This window comes from Oryctolagus cuniculus, chromosome 1, assembly GCF_051225735.1.
Source record: "Oryctolagus cuniculus isolate XC-2025 breed Fujian yellow rabbit chromosome 1, ASM5122573v1, whole genome shotgun sequence".
NCBI classification, from domain to species: domain Eukaryota; kingdom Metazoa; phylum Chordata; class Mammalia; order Lagomorpha; family Leporidae; genus Oryctolagus; species Oryctolagus cuniculus.
Window position 1 is genome coordinate 6,257,687 of NC_142867.1, and position 20,113 is coordinate 6,277,799.

Consider the following 20,113-nt stretch of genomic DNA (forward strand, 5'->3'; position numbering starts at 1 on the left):
TAGTCTCAGTTAGGGCGCCGGATTCTGTCCCGGTCGCTCCTCTTCCTGTCCAGCTCTCTGCTGTGGCCCGGGAAGGCAGTGGAGGATGGTCCATAGTCCTTGGGCCCTGCACCCACGTGGGAGACCAGGAGAAGTACCTGGCTCCTGGCTTTGGATCAGTGCGGTGCACTGGCCACAGCGCGCTGGCCGCAGCGGCCATTGGGGGGTGAACCAACAGAAAAGGAAGACCTTTGTCTCTCTCTCAATGTCCACTAATCTTAAAAAAAAAAAGAAAAAAGAAAAAAGAAAAAAATCTGAATGGTGTAACAGATTAGAAAAAACACATGAAGAGTCTTCAAAAAGTTCATAGAAAATGCATATTATGGAAAACTGCAGGGATTTCAAAATTTTTGTACCAAAATAAATATATTTCTTAAAAAAGATTTATTTATTTACTTGAGAGGCAGAGTTACAGACGGAGGGAGAGACAGAGAGAGGGATCTTCCATCTGCTGGTTTGCTCCCCAGGTGGCTGCAACAGCCAGAGCTGGGCTGATCCAAAGCCAGGAGCCAGGAGCTTCTTCCGGGTCTCCCACATGGGTGCAGGGGCCCAAGCCCTGGGGCCATCTTCTGCTGCCTTTCCAGGCCATAGCAGGGAGCTGGGTCGGATGTGGAGCAGCCAGAACTTGAACTGGCATCTAAAAGGGATGCCAGCACTGCAGACGGCAGCTTTACCCACTACGCCACAGTGCCGGCCCCTAAACTTATCTTTTAATTCCATTTTTTCCCATAGATTTTTTTTTTTGAGAGGCAGAGTTAGACAATGAGAGAGAGAGAGAGAGACAGAGAGAAAGGTCTTCCTTCTGTTGGTTCAACCCTCAAATGGCCACTACGGCCAGCGCACCACACTGATCCGAAGCCAGGAGCCAGGTGCTTCTCCTGGTCTCCCATGGGGTGCAGGGTCCAAGGACTTGGGCCGTCCTCCACTGCCTTCCCGGGCCACAGCAGAGAGCTGGCCTGGAAGAGGGGCAACCGGGACAGAATCTGGCGCCCCGACCAGGACTAGAACCCGGGGTGCCAGTGCTGCAGGCGGAGGATTAGCCAAGTGAGCCACGATGCCGGCAAAAAAAATGTTTATTTATGAGAGGCAGAGAGACAGACAGACAGACAGACAGCAGACAGAGCCCGTGACAGCAAGAACTCCCATATGCTGGTTTATTGCCCAAATTTCCGTAACAGCCAGGATTGGGCTGGGCTCAATCCAGGAGCTAGGGACTTCATCCAGGTCTCTCATGTGGGTGGCAAGAACTCAACCCCTCGAGCCATGATCTTTGCCTTCCAGGGTGCACACTAGCAGTAAGCTGGGACCAGGAGCTCTGGCCAGGGACTGAGCCCCGCGCCCCGCCGCGGGATGCGTGCTTGCCAACTGGTGACTTAGCCACAGGTCCAACTCCCAGCAAGCTGCTCTGCCCCCTCCCAGGCCTTCAGCAGGTCCAGGTCTTTCTCTCCCCCGACTGCTTCACTCCTCCCCCGGCATGAGCTGAGTGCCTACTGAGTGCCAAGGTGTGCCCACCCGCCTTGAGGAGACACCAGCGAGATCCGTGTGCAAACAGAACCCTTTACAACCCACCGGCAAAAGGGCAACGGGATGGTGTGCAGAGGGCCTCATGGGAGCCCAGAGGCCAGCATGCGAGGTCGGGGCGGGGGCGCCATCTGGACGAGGCAACCCCAAGGTGAATCATGAAGAATGGCCAGGCACAGCAGCCTTTTAGGGTCACGGGTTTGCTGAGGGCTGTGGATTGAGAATAACTCAATTACGAAAGCTCAGGCAGAGAACTGGCGGCATTTGGTGCAGTGCTGAGATGTCGCTTGGGATGACTGCCAGGGTCGCATATTGGAGGGCCTGGGTTCGAGGTCTGGCTTTACTTTTTCTTTTTAAGGATTTTTATTTGAAAATATTATTTATTATTTAAGGATATTTATTTGAAAGTCAGAGTTACAGAGAGAAAGAGAGGGAGAGAAAGTGATAGAGGGAGAGAGGGAGAGAGGGAGAGATCTTCTATCCTCTGGTTCACTCCCCAATTGGCTGCAATGGCCGGAGCTGTGCTGATCTGAAGCCAGGAGTCAGAAGCTTCTTCCAGGTCTCTCCTGCGGGTGCAGGGGCCCAAGGACTTGGGCCATCTTCCACTGCTTTCCCAGGGCATTAGGAGGGAGCTCGATCTGAAGTGGATCAGCCGGGACTCGAAGTAATGCCCATATGGGATGCCAGCACTGCAGGCAGTGGCTTTCCCTGCTATGCCACATCGCCGGCCCCTGGCTTTACTTCCAATTGCAGCTCCCTGCTAAGGGACACTCAGGGGGGCACCAGGGGTGGTCCCTGCCACGCATGTGGAGTCCCAGTTCCTGGTTTTGGCCTGGCTAAGGAAAATATCTGTTGGTGTCTCTGCCTTTCAAATAAAATAAATAAAAATTGAAGAAGAATAGAGTTCACGTGGTGGATTGCCGAGGGACGTTCCCCACGAGCTCAGCCCGGGAGGGCAAATCCCGGGAGGCACTGAGGATTTGGTACAGCAAAGCTGGGCCTGGGAGAACTTGGGGAGACACCCCCCCAGCTCTGGACCTGAGTCCAAGCTGCTGGGAAACTGACCTGGGCAACACGGCTCCTCCCCAGCTGGGACTCCCACCTCCTCCCTATTCTGTGCTCCTCTGTGGGTGGTCGGGAACCGAGCAGTGATGACATGGGATTCTCCAGCAACCCCAGGAGGAAGGAATTAGACGAGAAGATTTGGCCAAGGCCACGCAGCAGGCCAAGATTTGAAGCCCCGGGGGACTGAATCTGAACTCTGGCGAAGGTCAAGGTCAGGGGCGCAGGCACATGAGGAACAGCCGGGCTGGGCTGCAGCTGCGGTCAGAGGGGTGTTGTTCACACCAGGGGTTCTCCCCCCGGGAAGGCCCCTGGGGGACGGAGCCAGATCCCATGTCTGCAAAGTGGCACTGCTGGGAAGGAGGAGGGCGGGCAAGGTCTCCACCCGGTCCCAAGTCGGGCTGCGTTATTACTCATCAACTCCTTAGAGCCTGTGCAGTCTAAGCTGGCTTGAGGGGCTGCCAGGCTACACAGTAGGCAAGAAGGCTGGGGGAAGGAGCATCTCCTGCAGGCCAATAGCCAGTACTTGCTCTCTCTGTCTCCCTGTCTCTCTCTTTCAGATTTATACATTTACTTGAAAGGCAGAGTTAGACACAGAGACAGAACGATCTTCCATCCACTGTTTCACTCCCCAGCTGGTCACAGTGGCCTGGGCAGGACCAGGACGAAGCCAGGAGCCAAGAGCTCCATCCAGGTCTCCCACGCAGGTGCAGGGGCCCAAACACTTGGGCCATCTTCCACCACTCTCCCAAGTGCATTGGCAGGGAGCTGGATCAGAAGTGGAGCAGCGGGGACCTGGCCCACGCTCCGATATGGGACGCCAGCATTGCAGACAGCAGCGGACGCCACTGTGCCACAGCGCCCGCCCAGCATTCACTCTTTCCAACGGGGTGGAGCAGAATGAGTTCTAGAAGTTTCTCAAGGACACAGGGAGCTATCCAGGGACAGCTGCCGGGCAGATGTGTCAGGTGAACAAGCATAAACACAAGTGTTCCAGGGGCAGATCCAGAGATGGAAAAGAAAAACTACTTAAAAAAAAAAAACACACACAAATATTTTTTTCTTTTTTTTTTAATTTGAGAGGGAGAGACAGAGAGAGCTCTCCCACCTGCTGGCTCATCCCCAAATGTCCACAATGACTGGGCCTGGGCCAGGGCTGGAGCCAGGAGCCAGGAACTTAATCCAGGTCTCCCACGCAGGTGGCAGGAACCCAATCACCGGGGCCATCTGTGCAGTCTCTCAAGGCGTGCATGGGCAGCTGGAGCCAGGATCCGACTCAGGCTCTCTGAGAGGGGGCACGGGGGTCTCGGCCAGCATCTTAACCACGAGGCCCAACGCCTGCCCGACAGCCCTTTGACTGCGGGGGAAGCAGTCTGCCCTGGGCCCCTCTGGGAGGCGGATCAGCTGTTGCTGGCTGGGGCTGCCCTGCAGGTGGACGGCTCACGGTGTCCTCTGGCTGACCTGGCCCCAGGTGTCCCCAGGAGCAGGGTGGACGCGGGCTGAGGGGCCGGGCCCTTGGCAGCTCAGATGGTTTCTCTGAGGGGAGACGTGCCCAGCGGCTGAAGGGCGACGTCCTCACCCTTCTCCTCCACCTCTTTCTTGGGGGCGCCTTCTTTGCCTCTGTTGAAATAAAAAGGTCAATGGAAAAGACTGGTGGCCGGCAGGTGGTGTGCGTGTCTCGGCGACAGTGTTGCCGTTGGCGAGACGGCTGTGTCCCAGCTCCAACTCCCAAGGGGAGGTGGCTGCCGGGGTTGTCTCAGGGCACCCCCTGGGCATCGTCACGCCAGCCCTCGAGCTGCACCTCCACTCTGCTGCACCCCTGAGGTCTGACAGCGGCAGAGGCTGGCCTGGCTGCTCGTGGCCTTGGAAAGGCTACAGGTTTACCAGGTCCAACCCACGATGAGGACCTCGAGGCCCATGCAGCCCAGCTTGGCTGGTGATAGGCGCTGGGCCTCGGATGCGCTGGCCTGTGGGCCGGGGCACCAGTGGAGATGCCCGGGCTGCTTGCAAGGAGGCAGTGGTGGGGGGATGGAGGACAGCAGGGGTCCCTGGGGGGCCTGGCCCCGGCCCCGCTGTGCCTGATTCTCCTGTAGTCCTCCAGTGTCAGCAATGCTGAGTGTTCCAGCCACACCCAGACTGCATCTCTCAGTCTGTCACCTCCTGGCTTTAATCCTTTGCGTATCTTCTATTTGAAAGGCAGAGTTACAGAGAGGCAGAGGCAGACAGAGAGAGAGAGAGATCTTCCATCTGCTGGTTCACTCCCCAGATGGTCAGAGCTGGGCCAATCTGAAGCCAGGAGGCAGGAGCCAGAAGCTCCTTCCAGGTCTCCCACATGGGTGCAAGGGCCCAACGACTTGGGCCATCTTCTACTGCTTTCCCAGGCCATAGCAGAGCTGGATGGGAAGTGGAGCAGCTGGGACTTGAACTGGCACCCATACAGGATGCTGGCACTGCAGGCAGCGGCTTTACCCACTATGCCACAGTGCCAGCCCCTTCCTTTGTATATCTTGCCCAGGTCTCTTGTCTCCTTAGTTCTTTGAAAGACAGTTACAGAGAGAGAAAGATCTCCCACTAGTTGGTTCACACCCCCAAACAGCCACAATGGCTGAGTCTGGGCCAGGCAGCAGCCAGAAGCCAGGAACTTCAGCCTGCTCGTCCATGTGGGTGGCAGGGGCCCAAGGACTCGGGTCATCTTTCACCGCCCCCCAGGTACATTAGCAGGGAGCTGGACCGGCACTCCGATACGGATGTCAGTGTCGCAGGCAGCTTAACCCACTGTGTCAGCACCCCGGCCCCTAAATCTCTTTTTTTTAAGTTAAAAAAAAATGAAAATTTTGCTACCGCTCACGACCTGTAATACCGAGGAAGTTCCCAGACAGACTGCGGGAGCTTCCTCCCCCATCCCCACAGGTGCTCCCGCACTGGCGTCACTGTTCCAGTCTCTGCGGCTGGGAATAGGGAAACGGCACCGCCGTGCTCGGCTGTGGCTGCTTGGGGAGCACCGTCAGCTGCTCTGCCTCCTCTGCTGCTCCAGTAACTGGGACATCACCCTAACTGGGTCTCCCGAAGAGGGGTTGACACACGCGGTCCCAAAGCCACTGCCTGGAGGACCAGGGTCCCGGCAGGCTGAGCAGCACGGATGCTAAGGAGACGGAGAGAGTTCTTCTTTCTATTCATTTCCTGTCACTTGAAAGACAGACATTTTCCATTCACTTGCAACAGCCAGGGCTGGGCTAGGCCAAAGCCAAGAGCCTAGGTCGTCATTCAGATCTCTCCGGACATGGCAGGGACCCAACCATCTGTGCCATCCCATGCTGCCTCCCGGGGAGTGCATGAGCAGGGGGCTGGAACTTGAACCCAGGCACTCCTGCATAGGATGTGAGCACTCAACAGCCACACAAGCATCTGCCCTAGTGGCCCAGAGAGTTAAGCTGTCACCTGTGACACTGGCATCGCACATGGGTGCCGGTTCAAGTCCCGGCTGCCTCGCTTCTGATCCATCTCCCTATTAATGCACCTGGGAAAGCAGCGGAAGATGGCCCAAGTGCTTGGGCCCCTGCACTTGCGTGGGAGACCCAAATGGAGTCCCAGATTCCTGGCTTCACCAGGGCTGGACAGGCTATTGTAGCCATTTGGGGAGTGAACCAGCAGATGGAAGACCTCTCTATCTACCTCCCTTTCTCTATAACTCTCCCCTTCAAATAAATATTTTTTTTAAATCTGCCCCATAAAGATCTTTTTAAAAGTCAGACCACATCAATCCCTTCTTCTGAGGCCTGGAGTGGTTCCTGCCTGACCTCTCCCTGCCTTCCTGCCTGGCTGGGACCTCAGGGGGCTTCACACCTGTTCCCCCATCCAGGGACCCACTTCTCCCCCTCCCAAGCTAACTCCTCCTCCGTGGAGTGTAGACTGTGTCAGAGGCAGTGCCAGCCACCCACCCATTCCCTCTTCCTTCCACTGAGGTGTGTGCGTGTTTTCCTGGTGTGGCCCCTTATTCTGTAAGCTCCAAGAGAGCAGAGGTCGCGTCTGCATTGCTCACTCTATTCCCTACACTGTTAGCACTGGGGCTGCACCTCAAGGAATAGTAAACAAACAACAAACAAACAAACTAGGGTTCAGAAAGCCCAAGTCAAACCCCAGGTAAAATCCACGGCCCCTCCTGGCCAGTGGTGACCCGTCTTCCTCTGCAGAGGCTCCCGCCGGGCTCGGCCCAAGGCCAGGCTCTGCTTTCTCAGTGTCCTGGGGTAGCCATAACACCTGTTACGACCTGCGAGTGCCCCATATTGGAGTGCCTGGGTCCCGGTCCTGGCTCTGCTCCTGATTCTGGCTTCCTGCTAATGCACACCCTGGGGAAGCAGCAGTGATGGCTCAGAGAGCTGGGTCCCTGCCCCCAACGTGGGAGACCAGGATGGAGTTCCTGGTTCTGGGCTTCGGCACAGCCCATGCCCAGCTATTGTGGGAATTTGAGGAAGGACTCAGTGGATGGGAGACCTCTGCTCTCTGCCTCTCTGATAAATAAATCACATAAAATTAAACAACAAATAGTAGGGGAGGACATTCCCCCCCATGTACAAGGAGACTTCAAATGATAAGTTGATCTGGGTGCAAAAATTTTGAAAACCATGCATAGTTTTCATAACACGCATTTCCCATGAAAATTTTGAAGATTCTACATATGCATGGATTTCAAAATGTTTTGCACCCAAATAAACTTCTCTTTTAGTTCAGTTTTCTGTATCTCAAGGTCCAACAAGGAGGCTCCAGAGTGAGTTGCAGGCAAAAGTTCACCCAGCATCAGGAGTGCCTGCACCTGTTACCCGTGGGATACGCAAGGGTCGAACGGACAAGGAGCACGCGGGAGAGGATTCTGGGCAGAGGGAGCAGGCTCTGGGGCAGCAGGCTGACCATGGTGACAAATGCAGGGGCCACAGGAGGAGAGCCTCGTAAACTTTCAATTTTATCCTCAGAGCAAAAGGGAACCTCTGAGGGGTTCTGGAGGAAGGCGGTGCCAGGATCCGGCACAGAGGAGAAAGGATGGCGGCTTGGAGGAGGGTGAGCCCGCAGAGGCGTCGCAGACGGGTGCACAGCTGCCCAATACTTCTGGGGGCCTTTCCTTCATCCCTGGGGCTCCACGCCCCTCCCCGCGCCGCGCCAGGGGCTCCGCACCTTCTCTCCATCGCGGCGATCGTCTCCACCAGCGGTGCGTTGCGGGTCTCCGTTAGGAAGCACAGGACAGCCACTCCGGCCAGGATGGAGGTGGCCCCGAAGCTCACGGGTGGCAGGAAGGCGCTGACCTCCCCGAGTGTGGTGAGCAGGGGCGCTGCGAGGCCCCCGAGGCGAGCGCTGACCGATGCAAAGCCCATCCCCATCTGCCTGCGGGAGAGGCACGCGCGTGGGTCGGGCAGGGCCGGTGGCCGGCCAGGGACACCAAGAGGGCCGAGCGGGTACCCGCCCCGCGCTCCTGCCCTGTGCGCACCTGATCTCCGTGGGGTACAGCTCGCCCGTGAACAGGTACACGCAGATGAAGGAGCTGGCCAGGCAGCCTTTGCCCAGCGCCGCCTGCGCAGTGCGCACCGTCTGCATGGCTAGGGTGGAGGGAGGCAGAGCTGAGGGTGGGGGTCTCAGGAGGGAAGGGGGCAAGAAAGGGTGACGTTCAGGGGCACAAGGGTGGGGGTCAGAGGCAGAGCCACGTGGGAGGGGGCAGGGGCGGGCAGAACCGCGAAGACAGCCTGGGTTTGTTTCCACCTGGGACGCAGAGATCCCAAAACTGCGCCCACTTCTGCCTCCTTCCGGGCTCGGTGCCCCTTCGCCCTAAGTCTACGGGGAGTGGGGGGGAGGCAGGACAAGGCTTTGGTGTCAGGCCTGAGTCCAGGTTGGAGCCCAGCTGCGCCCCTGCTGGGTGACCTTGGCCACTGATGCTCACCTTGTGTGAGCCTCTCTGTCCTAGGTCCTCCTGCGTGGGGACGGTCGTGGGGGGCTCATTACACTTCTGCGGTTACCTTCATTGTTAGCGCGTGCGCCCATTCTGCGGCTGCCATGGCTAACAGGTCCCTGTGCAGCTGTGCCTCATCACCGCCGCGGTCAAGGGGGTCATGGAATCAGGTGGGGAGACTTTACAAAACACACTCACCTGGGCCTACCCCCATCCAGCTGAGCAAGGCTCAAGGTCAGGTATTTTTTTAAAGATCCCCCAGGAATTTTAAAATGTAGCCAGAGTTAAGAAACACCAAACTAGACAAAATATAGGGGTAGGACATCAGGCATGCAACCTGCTACAGGCATGTGTGGGTTACAATGTATAACGAAAAAGGGGGTATCCATGTATCCACTCACTCCCGTATGGTCCTAGTTATATATACACACACGTATCAAAAATATGATCTCAAGGCCAAAATCTATGCATAAGAAAAAATATTTGAAAAATATCTCAAAGTATCCATAACATCTGTCCGTTTTACAGGTGAGAAACTCAAGTGCAGAGAAGTTAGCTGGACAGCCCGCTGAGGCCGTGGAGGCCAAGCCGGGTTCACATCTGAGTGGCAAAGCTGGGGTCTCGCGTGGGCACACGGGTCAGCACACACTTGAGGTCACTGATCCAGAGCCCCGGCTTCTTGCTGGAATCCCCGGACGGTGTTGAAAACACCAGCAGGGTGGGCCCAGCTCCTGGAGATTCCCATTGCATTGGCACGGACGCCTGGGCACTGGAGTTTTCCAAGGGCTCCAGGAGAAAGGAGCTCCATCCATCCAGGTTTGCAAGCCCCTGCTCCAGGGCCAGGTCTGGCAGAGGTCCAGACCCTCGCCTCTCCACCCTTGCACGTGCTGCCTGGCCAGACTCCAGGTCGACGCACATGGTCTGGCCGCCCAGAGACGGCTGTGGCTTTGTGTGGTCTCACGTCCTCGGCAGAGCCTCCCTGGGCACTTAGTGCTTAATAAACTCTGCTCACTGCCAGTCTCTTTCCAGACCCAGAAACGTGCCTGTGAGGGCCCGAGGCACCTGCCTCTCCTGGAGCCCTGTGTCCGGGAGCCCCGGCGCACGGTGAGGGCAGGAGCAGAGGATGGCTCACCTTCAGGCACAAACATGTTGGCGATCACCGTGAGCCCGGCCATGATGAGGAAGGAGGCCACCGTGGCCCGGCGGCCCACGTAAATCATGGTGATGGTGGCCAGCAGCATGGCCGGGATGTCGATGATCCCAAACAGCGCCTGCACCAGGTAGAGGCTGAGCCCAAACTTGTGCAGGTCCATGGCCAGGCCGTAGTAAGCCACGGAGTTGGAGAACCTGGGAGAGGTGGCAGAACGGGTCTGTTTGCCCCACGGTTCAAGGTTGTGGGCTGGGGACAGGAACCACAGGGATGGGGGACAGGAACACCTATTCTCTGGGACTTAAAGTTCCCCTGACTTCCCACAACCTCTCTCCTGGTCTCCAAGATGCCCGACTTTGGCCTTGGCACCCAGGCCCATCCCTTTCCAACCACCCACTGCCCCGAACCCAGTCTGCAGACCCTGCCCTGGGCTTGGTTTTCTGTGTCAGCACCGTTTTAGCATTAAAAGGAAGGCAGTGCTAAACAATACAAAGGGAAGGAGGTTGGGGACTTGTTGAAGGGCACGGAGCCAGCTGGAAGCACCCCCACTGGCCACGGCCAGGACCATCTGAGAAACAGTCATAATGTAACAGGTACTCAATAAAGTAAAGAATGTTCCGGAAGGATAAGCCACAGGCCAAACCACGGGCGTCCACACAAATAAGTAATTTCATGAATTAATCCGGAAGACACACAGCCAGCCCTCCATAGCCAAGGGTTCTACACCCAAGGATTCAACTCACCCAGATCAAAAATACTACAAAAAAAGCAGTGTCTGTACTGAGCAGGTGCTTTTTTCCCTTGTCATTATTCCCTAAACAGCACAGCATAACTGCTGTTCACAGAGTGGTGACCCCTGGGAAGGCAGAGGGACACTCCGTCGAAAGCTCCCTGGGCTCCATTCCCGGTCTTCCCTTGACAAAGTGTCTGCCCACCTGGTGGGGGGCGGATGAGGGGCAGCCCGTGAGCAGCCAGCTCCACACGACACGCAGTCGTCCCGCAGAGACGGCAGCAGGACGAGCTGGGAGCCAGGGAGTGAGGCTGGGTGGGCAGGGGCAATGGACCAGGTGTCCTAGGCTTTAAGCTCCCTTCCATCTCACAATTCTGTGGTTCAGAATATTCCAAAACTGGAGGGGGGGGCATTTGGCCTCATGGTTATGCTGCCAACCGAGACACCTGTGTCCCACATCAGACCTCCAGGGTTTGAGGCCCGCCTCCCACTCCTGGCTCCAGCTTCCGGCTGATGCATGCCCTGGGAGGCAGCCTGATGGCCCGAGTGCTTGGGCCCCGACCACCGACATGAGACACCTGCCTTCAGTGAGCTCCTGTCTCCTGGCTTCAGCCCGGCCCAGGGCCCCCAGCTGTTGTGGGCATTTGGGGAGTGAACAAGCAGATGGGAGCTTTCTCTCGCTCGCTCTCTCTTTCGCTCTCTGCCTCTCAGATTAAGCAATTAAATAAACAAATAGATCTCCCCTACGTGCCATCTTCTCCGGGAAGTGCTCACCAGCCCCACCCAGGAGAACTCTGCCGGGGTTCATGGAAAGTATTGTTTCCCTGCCTGTCCCATCTGGATCCAGAAGTGGTTTTCTTTTCTAAGTTTTTATTTTATTTATTTGAAAGGCAGAGTTACAGAGAGAGAGACAGAGAGAGATCTTCCATCTGCTGGTTCACTCCCCAAATGGCCACAACAGCCAGGGCTGGGCCAGGCCGAAACCCTGAGACAGGAGCTTCATCTGGGTCTCCCACCTGGGTGCAGGGGCCCCAGGACTTGGGTCGTCTTCTGCTGCTTTCCCAGGTGTATTAGCAGGGAGCTGGATCAGAAGTGGAGCAGCCAAGACTTGAACCAGTGCCTGTTTGGGATACTGGCATTGCAAGTGGCAGCTTAACCCACAGTGCCACAACGCCAGCCCTATACGTGATTTTTCTAGAGTGCGATGCTTCCCAGAATTCCCAGGAGAGCCCCAAGCACATATCAGGAGGGACAAGGTGCATTCTGGGGGATTCCCAGAGCCCCTCCCAGAGTGTGCAGGACTCAGCACCCAGCAGAGCACGAGTCTGGGGTGAGACTGAGTTCCCAGGAGTATTTCAACACAGCCCGTCGGTGGGAGGCGGGAGCACATTCCTGCCTTGGTCCAAAGAGGTGGCCACGAGCCCATCACCTACCAGACCCCCACGAGGCAGCACGTGATCTTGCGGATGGCCGGGGTTCGGAAGAGATCCAGGACCGAGCTGGAGGCGCGCACGCTTGCGAACTCGCTCTGGACGTAGGCGCTCACCGCCTGGGCCAGGAACATCTGGTCAGGGACAGCCAAGGCTCTGGGGCCTCGTGTCCCTGCTGGGAAGACAGCCGGGGCTGGGGCTGGCCGCAGGGTCCTCTTCATCCCGCCCTGATGGCCCTCGCGGGCAGCTGCCAGGGCTTTGAGGTGAAGCCGAGGCTCCGAGGGGAGGCCCCCTCACCCCACTGCAGGTGGAGACTTGGAGAGTGTGACACAGCGCTTTGGAGCAGGCGTCCCGAAGGCTTCTGCCACTTTTGTCCAAGCCTTAGTGTCCTCGTTAGCAAATCTGAGGCATCCCATGGGGTTATAAATGTAAAGCTCTTAGCATAGTTAGCTGTGCCGCACTTGGGACTTATGATGCTGAACGGTGTCTGTCTTAGAAGGGGGCGGGTGTGGGCACAGCGCTGGGGACGCCGCTTGAGACGTCTGCATCCCACACTGAAGAGTCCCAGTGACTGTCTTACAATAAGCAGCCTTTACAATAGTTGTACTTTATTTCAATTGATCCTCCAATAATTTTGTCTTTTCCTAATCCTTTCATTAACATTTTGAGTGGAGCCACTTTCTCACTGCTGAGATGCACAGACTGATGACCCTGGTCACACAGCCCCGACCCAGAGCAGAGCTCTGCCCACTGTGTTATTGCCAGCCCCTGCACCTGGCTGCCAGCTGCTAATGCATAGCATAAGGGGAGGTGGCCGGCCAGCCCGAAGCCTGCTCCCACCCTGCCTTCTGCCCACCCGCTCACCTCCGTGGTCAGCCTCTTGCTCTCCTCCTCTCTTCCGTTCAGGGCGGCCACCTTGCGCAGGTTCTGCAAGGCCTGCTGGGACTTGCCGTGCAGGAGGAGCCACCGGGATGACTCTGGCAGCCACCTGGGACCCAGAGAAGGAGGGAGAAGGACCCAGGGCCGGGTGGAGCTCATGCCAGTCCCTAAACCCAGGCACACCTTCAGCCACGTTCGTTCAGACCCAAAAATGGCGAAATGCCCTCCTGGTGCAGAGCGCGGCAGGAAGCTGGGGCTGGAGCAGGGGGACGGGGAGACGGGGGGGGGGGACAGGGGGACGGGAGGTAGGGGGACGGGGGGATGGGGAGATGGGGAGACAGGGGGACGGGGAGACAGGGGGTGGGGGGACAGGGGGACGGGGTGCGGGGGGATGAGGGGACGGGGGGCGGAGGGACAGGGGGACGGGGGGGGGACATGCTGGATTCCCCTTCCTTTGAGGCACAGAAATCACGGAAGGGTCCTGAGGACCACAAAGGACTTCAGACTCGGACGGACCCAGTTCTGCTGCTGGTTCCGACTTCAGCCGTGTGGCAGAGCCTCTCTGGGCCGTGCCCAAGTCCCCCTGTTATCAGCGCCACGGGGTTGTGAGGCAGAGAGGAGTTGGCAAAGGCAGGAGCGCTCGGCGCACCCTAGAGCCCCCACCCCCCAGAGGAAGGGATTGTCCCAGAGCTGCCCGGCCTCCACCGTCGCCTCCAGTCCTTTATGTCCCCCCACTCCCAGGCCAGCAGGACCCAGGCAGTGCACACTCCAGCCGCTCCCAGGGCCCGGCAGGTGCACCCTCCCCCACCCTGCCCTGCTGAAGACCTACCAAGAATAGAAGAAAAAGATGAGGAAGGGAGCCGAGACGGCAAACTGCAGCCAGCGCCAGGGCCGGATCAGGTAGGCCACTCCGGCCAGGACGAGCTGCCCCAGCGTGAAGGAGACGCCCAGGAGGATGCCCGCCACGGTCCGGCCCCGCGCGGGCATCCACTCCACGACTGCAGAGGGAGGGAACAGCAGTGCTCAGTCCCCCCCCCCCACCTGGGTGGCCACCTCACCCCAGCCCCTGCTCGGCTCCTCCCCACCTCACTCCTGTTGCCGGGGAAATTGGCTGAATACAATGTTGCCACAGAAAGGTTAGAAGAAATCATGGTAGATTTTTAAAAACAATCTTAGAGGAGGGAAAGGCTTCTCTGAGAATGCCGCAAACCCCAGGAGCAGGGGTGGGGGTGGGGGGCTCAGCAGGGTAAGCCGCAGTGCCGATGCCCATATCCCATTTCGGAGTGCCTGGCTGAGTCCCATTTACTCTTCTGATCCGGCTTCCTGTAATCACATCCCGGGGGCAGCAGGTGACAGTTCAAGTCCCGGCCTCCCGGTGGGAGACCCGGGTGGAGCTCCAGGCTCCTTCCTGGCTTTGGCCCGACCCAGCCCTGGCTGTTGCAGCCTTTTGGGAGTGAATCAGCAGACGGAAGATCTCTCTCTTCCTGTCTCCCCCTCTCCCCCTCTCCCTCTCCCTCTCTACTCTCCCTCTCCCTCTCTACTCTCCCTCTCCCCATCCCCCACCCCCTCCCTCTCTCTCCCTGTCTGTCTCCCTCTCCCCCTCTCTCCCTCTCTCCCTTTCTCCCTCTCTCTCTGTAACAAATAACACGTAAAGGGCTAATTTTCCTAATATTGGACGAGTTCTTATGAATCAACAGGAAAATGATCAGCCAGCCGTAAGGAAACGGGCAGTTCTCTGCCGCGCGTCTGATCGATGGGTCTCCATCAGATGCAGGGATGCTCATATTCATGCAAAGACAAAAAGCGCAGGATTGGCCGGTGCCGCGGCTCACTAGGCTAATCCTCCGCCTGCGGCGCCGGCACACCGGGTTCTAGTCCCGGTCGGTCGGGGCGCCGGATTCTGTCCCGGTTGCCCCTCTTCCAGGCCAGCTCTCTGCTGTGGCCAGGGAGTGCAGTGGAGGATGGCCCAAGTGCTTGGGCCCTGTACCCCATGGGAGACCAGGAGAAGCACCTGGCTCCTGCCATCGGATCAGCCCATCTCTGACCGCTGTGGCCATTTGGGGGGTGAACCAACGGAAGGAAGACCTTTGTCTCTCTCTCTCTCTCTCTCTCTCTCTCTCTAACTCTGCCTGTCAAAAAAAAAAAAAAGTGCAGGATTTTTTTTTTTTTTGTAAACAGCAAAATTTGACACAAACTGTCGACCTAAAGAACAGGCCCAAAGGAAACCCTCTAAGGAATAAAGGAATTTAATTGGGAGTGGGCGTGGTGATGGGAATATAACACCTTAGGGAACCTTGGGCCTATTAGAGGTGGGGGAGGAAGTTTTCAAAGGCAAAATGAGGAGGATTGTGTAAATTATCTGAAACCACAATCCCTGGCCACCAGGACTGATAGCAAGGGTGGTGCTGGCCCAGGGTTAAAGAGGCAGCTGGCGGCTGTGGGGTACCTGTGCTTGGGGCTGTCTGGGTCAGTTTGCGGCTCTGAGAGTGCGGGAAGCTCTAGTCACCAGGCGTGTGCGTGAGGGCCCCTCCTTCCCAACTTCCCGTCTGTCTGTCTTGCTTGCTTTGGTGAGGGCTTGACACAAGCACCTCCATGCTGACGCTGACGGCTTGCACAAACCTGAACGTCCATCAGCAGGGGCCTGGTTTCGCCAACCAGTGATGAGCCCTGAGCTGGGGTGGCAAATCCATCAGCAAACCCTGGGGCTTCCGCTTCCAGCCGGAGCCTGCCTCGGGCTCCACCTGCCCTTGCTGCTGTCCTCACCCCCGGCCCGGCTCAGGCCCATCTCGCTGGGATGACGGCAGAGGCCCCGTACCGGGCCTCCCTGCCTCTGTCCCGGTGCCACCTGGCAGCCTCTCGGGGCTCGTCAGATCAGAATTCCCCAGTGGCTCTCATCTCATTTAGTGTCCCAGGCAAGTCCTTAAATTGAACACGAGGCCCCGTGGAGCTGCACCCCCCCCCGACTCATCTGTCACCACCTGCGCCCTCATCAGCCAGGCTCCAGCTACAGGGACCCCTTGTCCTTGGCCCTGGGCGCGCCCCCCACTCAGGGTCTTCACGCTGAGTGCTCTCTCAGCTCCACCAAGTTTGGTTCAAAATGACGCTTTTTCAGCAAAGCAGTTCAGATCGCAGTCCCGCCCCTGCACCCCAATGCTAACCGCCAACCGGCGTCCTACACGGTCCCTTAGTCTCAGCGGCCCTGGCCCACCTTTCCCTCACTGGGACCCAGACTCTGCCCTCTGCTGCATCTCTGGTACCCAGAACGGGCCTGGCTCGAGGAGGCCCCGGATCAATGATGGAGCAGGGGCGGCGCTGTCAAGGGGAGGAATCACCTTTGCAGGCTGGGGGAGCCCTGCCCTTTGGGGAGCCACAGGAGTTGGGGGCTGTCTGTGGCTGTAGGGGCCGCCGTGTCTCACCGCTCCCTTTGTCCTGGTCCCCTCGGTATCCCTTCACCAAGACTGGCCCGCCATGGGGTTAGTAAGTGGCTAGCGTCCACTAACTCGCAAGCGGAGTGCACCTCCCTCCCTCCGCTCACAGGCGAGTGAACAACAACCCGAGCCAGGGTCACTGCCAGCTGCCGTGGGGTCCCTGTCCCGGAGCCCGGCTCCCTCGAGCCCAGAACCGCGGTGGGAGGTCGTGAGCAGAGGTCGCCCCCGAGAGTCCCAGCCGGCCTTGCAGGTGGGCTGGCAGCGGGCCTTACCCAGCGAGAGGGAGTTGAGGATGATGCCGGAGAAGGTCATGCCCATGAGGAAGCGGAAGACGCAGTAGGCGCTGAAGGAGCTGACGTACGCCGTGGCGGCCCCCGAGACCGCCAGCTGCAGGTACGACCAGACCAGCGGCGCCTTGCGGCCCAGCCTGAGCCCAAGGAACGGCACGGCCATCAGGGATCCAGCAGGCGGCAGTGGCAGTGCCCAAAAGGGGCAGAGTGGCAGCCGAGGGGAAGTGGGGTACCCAGGGAAGCCACCCTCAAATCAGGCCTCGAACCGGAACTCAGAACAGGGGAACCGTGGCCGGTCCTGGCCAGGGGAGCAGGACCCAGGGCCAAGACTGTGTGGGGGCGGCTGGGGCCGGGGTTGCTCCACCAGAGGGGTTGAGGCCAGGCTGGCAGGGCAGCCTGCTCTGGCCTTGGCGCTGCCCCATTTGCCAATGAGGGTCCAGGGCCAGAGCGTGTGGCCCCGGCCTTGCCAGGAGGGCAGAGGCCTAGGGGAGAGCAGAAGCCACGGTCCCTCTCTGTGCCCAGGACTCACTGGTACACAAGCGTCCACTGGTTACCTGCAGGTGACAGGCCTGAGCTGAGGGCCCACAGGTGGAAAAGAGGGGAGGCCTTGTGACGTGTGCTGATGGCCATGACCCAGCCCCTCATGGAACCCGGGGCACGCGGGCAGCACCGGAAACTGTCCTCACCCCGGACCCACCTGGGCTGGGAGAGGAGGTGGGGGGAGGGGAGAGGAGGGCCAGCAGGCAGGGGAGGAGAAAGAGGGACCAAGAAGGGGCCTGGGAGCCAAGCGCCAGGCTGTACGTCTGGGTTCCGGCTCGTCGGTGCCGCTGGATGCAGGGGGGAGACGGGAGCACAGGAGAGCTCCAACGTGAAGACAAAGGCCCAGGTCATGCGTGGGGTGCGCCACCATCTGCGGAAGGGCCTTGGGCACGGCGTCCCTCTGGGCACCTCCGGAGGGCGGGGCAGGAGGGGGATGCATCCCCACGCCCCCTTGGCACCTGCTGTCCTCGCTGACCTTGTGAGTGCATTGAGGTGGGAGTGCCCCCAACCTAGAATGCTTGGGACCAGGAGCGTTGCAGACCGAGGCATTTTCTGGATTTGGGAATGTTGGCATAGACCTGCCGAGATGTCCTGGGATAGGACCCAGCACTGATTTCCGATTCACAGACACCTCGCCGGCCCGCGTGGGCTGGGGGGAGCTGCACACACTATTCCTAGAGTACCTGATCCTGACTGCCGCTCTCACCTGGGCTCAGGTGTGCCTCAGGTCGGTGCTCCCTTTCAACTTTTTGAGCATTTTGGGTTTTGGGTTTTCCGATTAGGAATACTCCACTACATATGCATTAGAAAATATATTTAAAAAAAACTCTCATAAGGGAAAAAAATGAAGGCTCGGACCCCAAGCTTTCGCCTATGCTGGGTGGCTGGGCCCCTCCTCCCCACCCCCAAGGCTCACCTGTCTGCCAGGCTGCCAAACACAGCAGCCCCCAGCAGCACCCCCGCCATGTAGATGGACTGGGCCAGGTCGCGCAGCGTGCGGGCCTCACACACCAGATCCCACTGCAAGGAGACGGGGACTCAGCCGGGCCTCGGGCAGCAGCCCCCACGCCGCCCGGGGCCCCGCTGACCTCCGTCACGATGGTGGACGGGAAGACGCTGCGGTCATACTCCCAGCCGTCCACGCAGCCCTCCGTGGCGGCCCCGTGGCCGGAGGAGGCGTTGGGGAGCAGGAGGACCCACTGAGGCTCTGTGAAGCGCCGGCACGAGTCGAGGGCTCCAAGCCGGTCCACGGGCACGGCGGCCCGCAGCCAGACCCCCGAGGTGTTGGTGAGGTTGGCGGGCCCCCGGCAGTGGTGGGGAGGCATGGCGGCTGTGAAGTTCTGCAGGAAGTTGTGGCAGGCCAGCAGGCCACAGGGCAGCAGCAGCAGGGCCGTGTAGACGAGCTGGAAGCGGCCCACGCCACCCAGGGCGTCCAGCAGGTCGGTGAAGGCCATGGCCACGGGCCTGATCCGGGGCCCAGCCTGCCCAGGGCCTTAAGTAGACAGGCTAGGCGGGGCTCCCGGAGGTGGAGGAACAGGGTGGGGGTCAGGACCTCAGATAGCCGGTGGTGGCCGCAGCTCAGAGGGGTCCAGTTACACCTCGCCAGGCCCCTGGTGGCCCCTCCTCTGCAGGGCTCCCCACCCCCAGGCCCTTTCTCTATCTCTCACCTCCCAGAGGACAATACAATTCCTGGAGGGACTGATCTGCCAGCCCAGCCACCCTGCCCACTGCCCTCGGTGGCAGGCCCCAGCAGGGATGGGGAACCGTCACCCCCTCCCCCCAGCAGGGACGGGGAACTGTGACCCTCTTCCCCAGTAGGGGTGTGGAGGCCAGAGCCCTGGGGTGCCAGGAACCCCGGTGACCTTCCCTGCCCACTGCAGGAGTCAGGGAGACTCTGAAGGAAGCTTAGGAACCCCCAAGGGGGGCAGCCTTGATCTCCCTGCCCCCACCCCAGCAGTCTTCAGCCTCAGTACTGGGGTGTGTGAGGGTGCAGGCCTCGGAGAGCACTGGGACCTGTAGGGCTCCCACCCCTCCCTCAAATAAAACTCACAGCAGAGGACAGGGCGGGGCCTGGGACACCCACCTACCCCTTCTCACTGAGGACGTGAGACCCCGCAGAACCCAGCCAGGGACTCCCAGTGAGGAGGAGACAGGGGCAAAATGCCAGCTCCAGATGGCCACAGAGCCCAGGCAGCCTGCCACTCCGGCACCAGGCGTCCAGCTCCCTCTCCCAACGCCAGAGCAGCCGGGGGGGGGGGGGCAGCCCCCCAGCTCCACCCCCACCCTGCAGCGGCTGTCCCAGTTAGTATCTCTGCCCCGCCCCTCTGCACCCCTCTCCTGCCCCTGGCCCACTCTTATCTCAGGAAAGCAGGAACCTGGGAGGGGTTACATAAACTGCAGGTGTCTGGGCTACAGGGCAGCCCCACCCCCAGGGGGGAACCTGAAGGAGGCTCTGGCCAGGAGCTCCCTGGGGGGTCAGGTCTGCGCTAAGTAGGGGTTTGGGTTTCAGCTGGTGGCAGGAGCCTCACCCACCACGTGGGAGCCTGCAGCAAGACAAGGAGGGCGTTTGAGGGCCAGCGCCGCGGCTCACTAGGCTAATCCTCCGCCTTGCGGCGCCGGCACACCGGGTTCTAGTCCCGATCGGGGCACCGGATTCTGTCCTGGTTGCCCCTCTTCCAGGCCAGCTCTCTGCTATGGCCTGGGAGTGCAGTGGAGGATGGCCCGAGTGCTTGGGCCCTGCACCCCATGGGAGACCAGGAAAAGCACCTGGAATGGCCTCCGGCCATTGGAGGGTGAACCAACGGCAAAAGGAAGACCTTTCTCTCTGTCTCTCTCTCTCACTGTCCACTCTGCCTGTCAAAAATTAAAAAAAAAAAAAAAAAAAGGAGGGCGTTTGGGACCAGCAGGGCCACGTGGGTCCCAGTTGTGTGACCCAGTCCCTGTAGCTGGGCCCTGGACCCATCCATCCAGAGAAGCCCCCCCCAGGGTGCTGCACACTGGGGGGGGGGGAGCCAGAGGGCTGCAGGTGCAGGCCACCTGCCCGGTCCCCGCAGGCAGAGAATCCAGGAGCCCTGTAGCAGCAGGTTTGGGAAAAACATTCCACACACAGACG

General features: G+C 59.3%; 1 protein-coding gene across 4 annotated transcripts; it reads right to left on the reverse strand.

Annotated features, from left to right (window-relative positions):
- Positions 1-2,606: 2,606 nt before the first annotated feature.
- Positions 2,607-19,975, reverse strand: LOC100358227 (solute carrier family 22 member 20). Of its 4 annotated transcripts, none has more exons than XM_051831420.3 (10): positions 18,090-19,975; positions 17,918-18,021; positions 16,444-16,598; positions 13,573-13,741; positions 12,729-12,852; positions 11,868-11,983; positions 9,687-9,901; positions 8,099-8,207; positions 7,789-7,995; positions 2,609-4,242 (listed from the first exon to the last, which is right to left on the reverse strand). In XM_051831420.3, exons 1-10 carry the CDS (start codon positions 18,453-18,455, stop codon positions 4,146-4,148), a joined length of 1,662 nt encoding a protein of 553 aa, XP_051687380.3. In that variant the 5' UTR covers positions 18,456-19,975; the 3' UTR covers positions 2,609-4,145. The 4 variants fall into 4 exon arrangements, 3 of the variants coding, with proteins under 3 accessions (XP_089179966.1, XP_051687380.3, XP_089180001.1); XR_011386420.2 differs by having other exon boundaries at positions 3,684-4,242; positions 7,789-7,991; XM_089323840.1 differs by lacking the exon at positions 9,687-9,901 and having other exon boundaries at positions 2,607-4,242; positions 7,789-7,991.
- Between the last annotated feature and the right edge of the window lie 138 nt (positions 19,976-20,113).

Coding starts and splice junctions, on each gene's coding strand:
- LOC100358227 (XM_051831420.3), bottom strand. CDS start 18,455: ATGGCCTTCACCGACCTGCTGGACGCCCTGGGTGGCGTGGGCCGCTTC. Junction 18,022..18,089: donor CGTCCACCATCGTGACGGAG/GTCAGCGGGGCC, acceptor GTCTCCTTGCAG/TGGGATCTGGTGTGTGAGGC. Junction 7,996..8,098: donor CTGTACCCCACGGAGATCAG/GTGCGCACAGGG, acceptor CCTCTCCCGCAG/GCAGATGGGGATGGGCTTTG.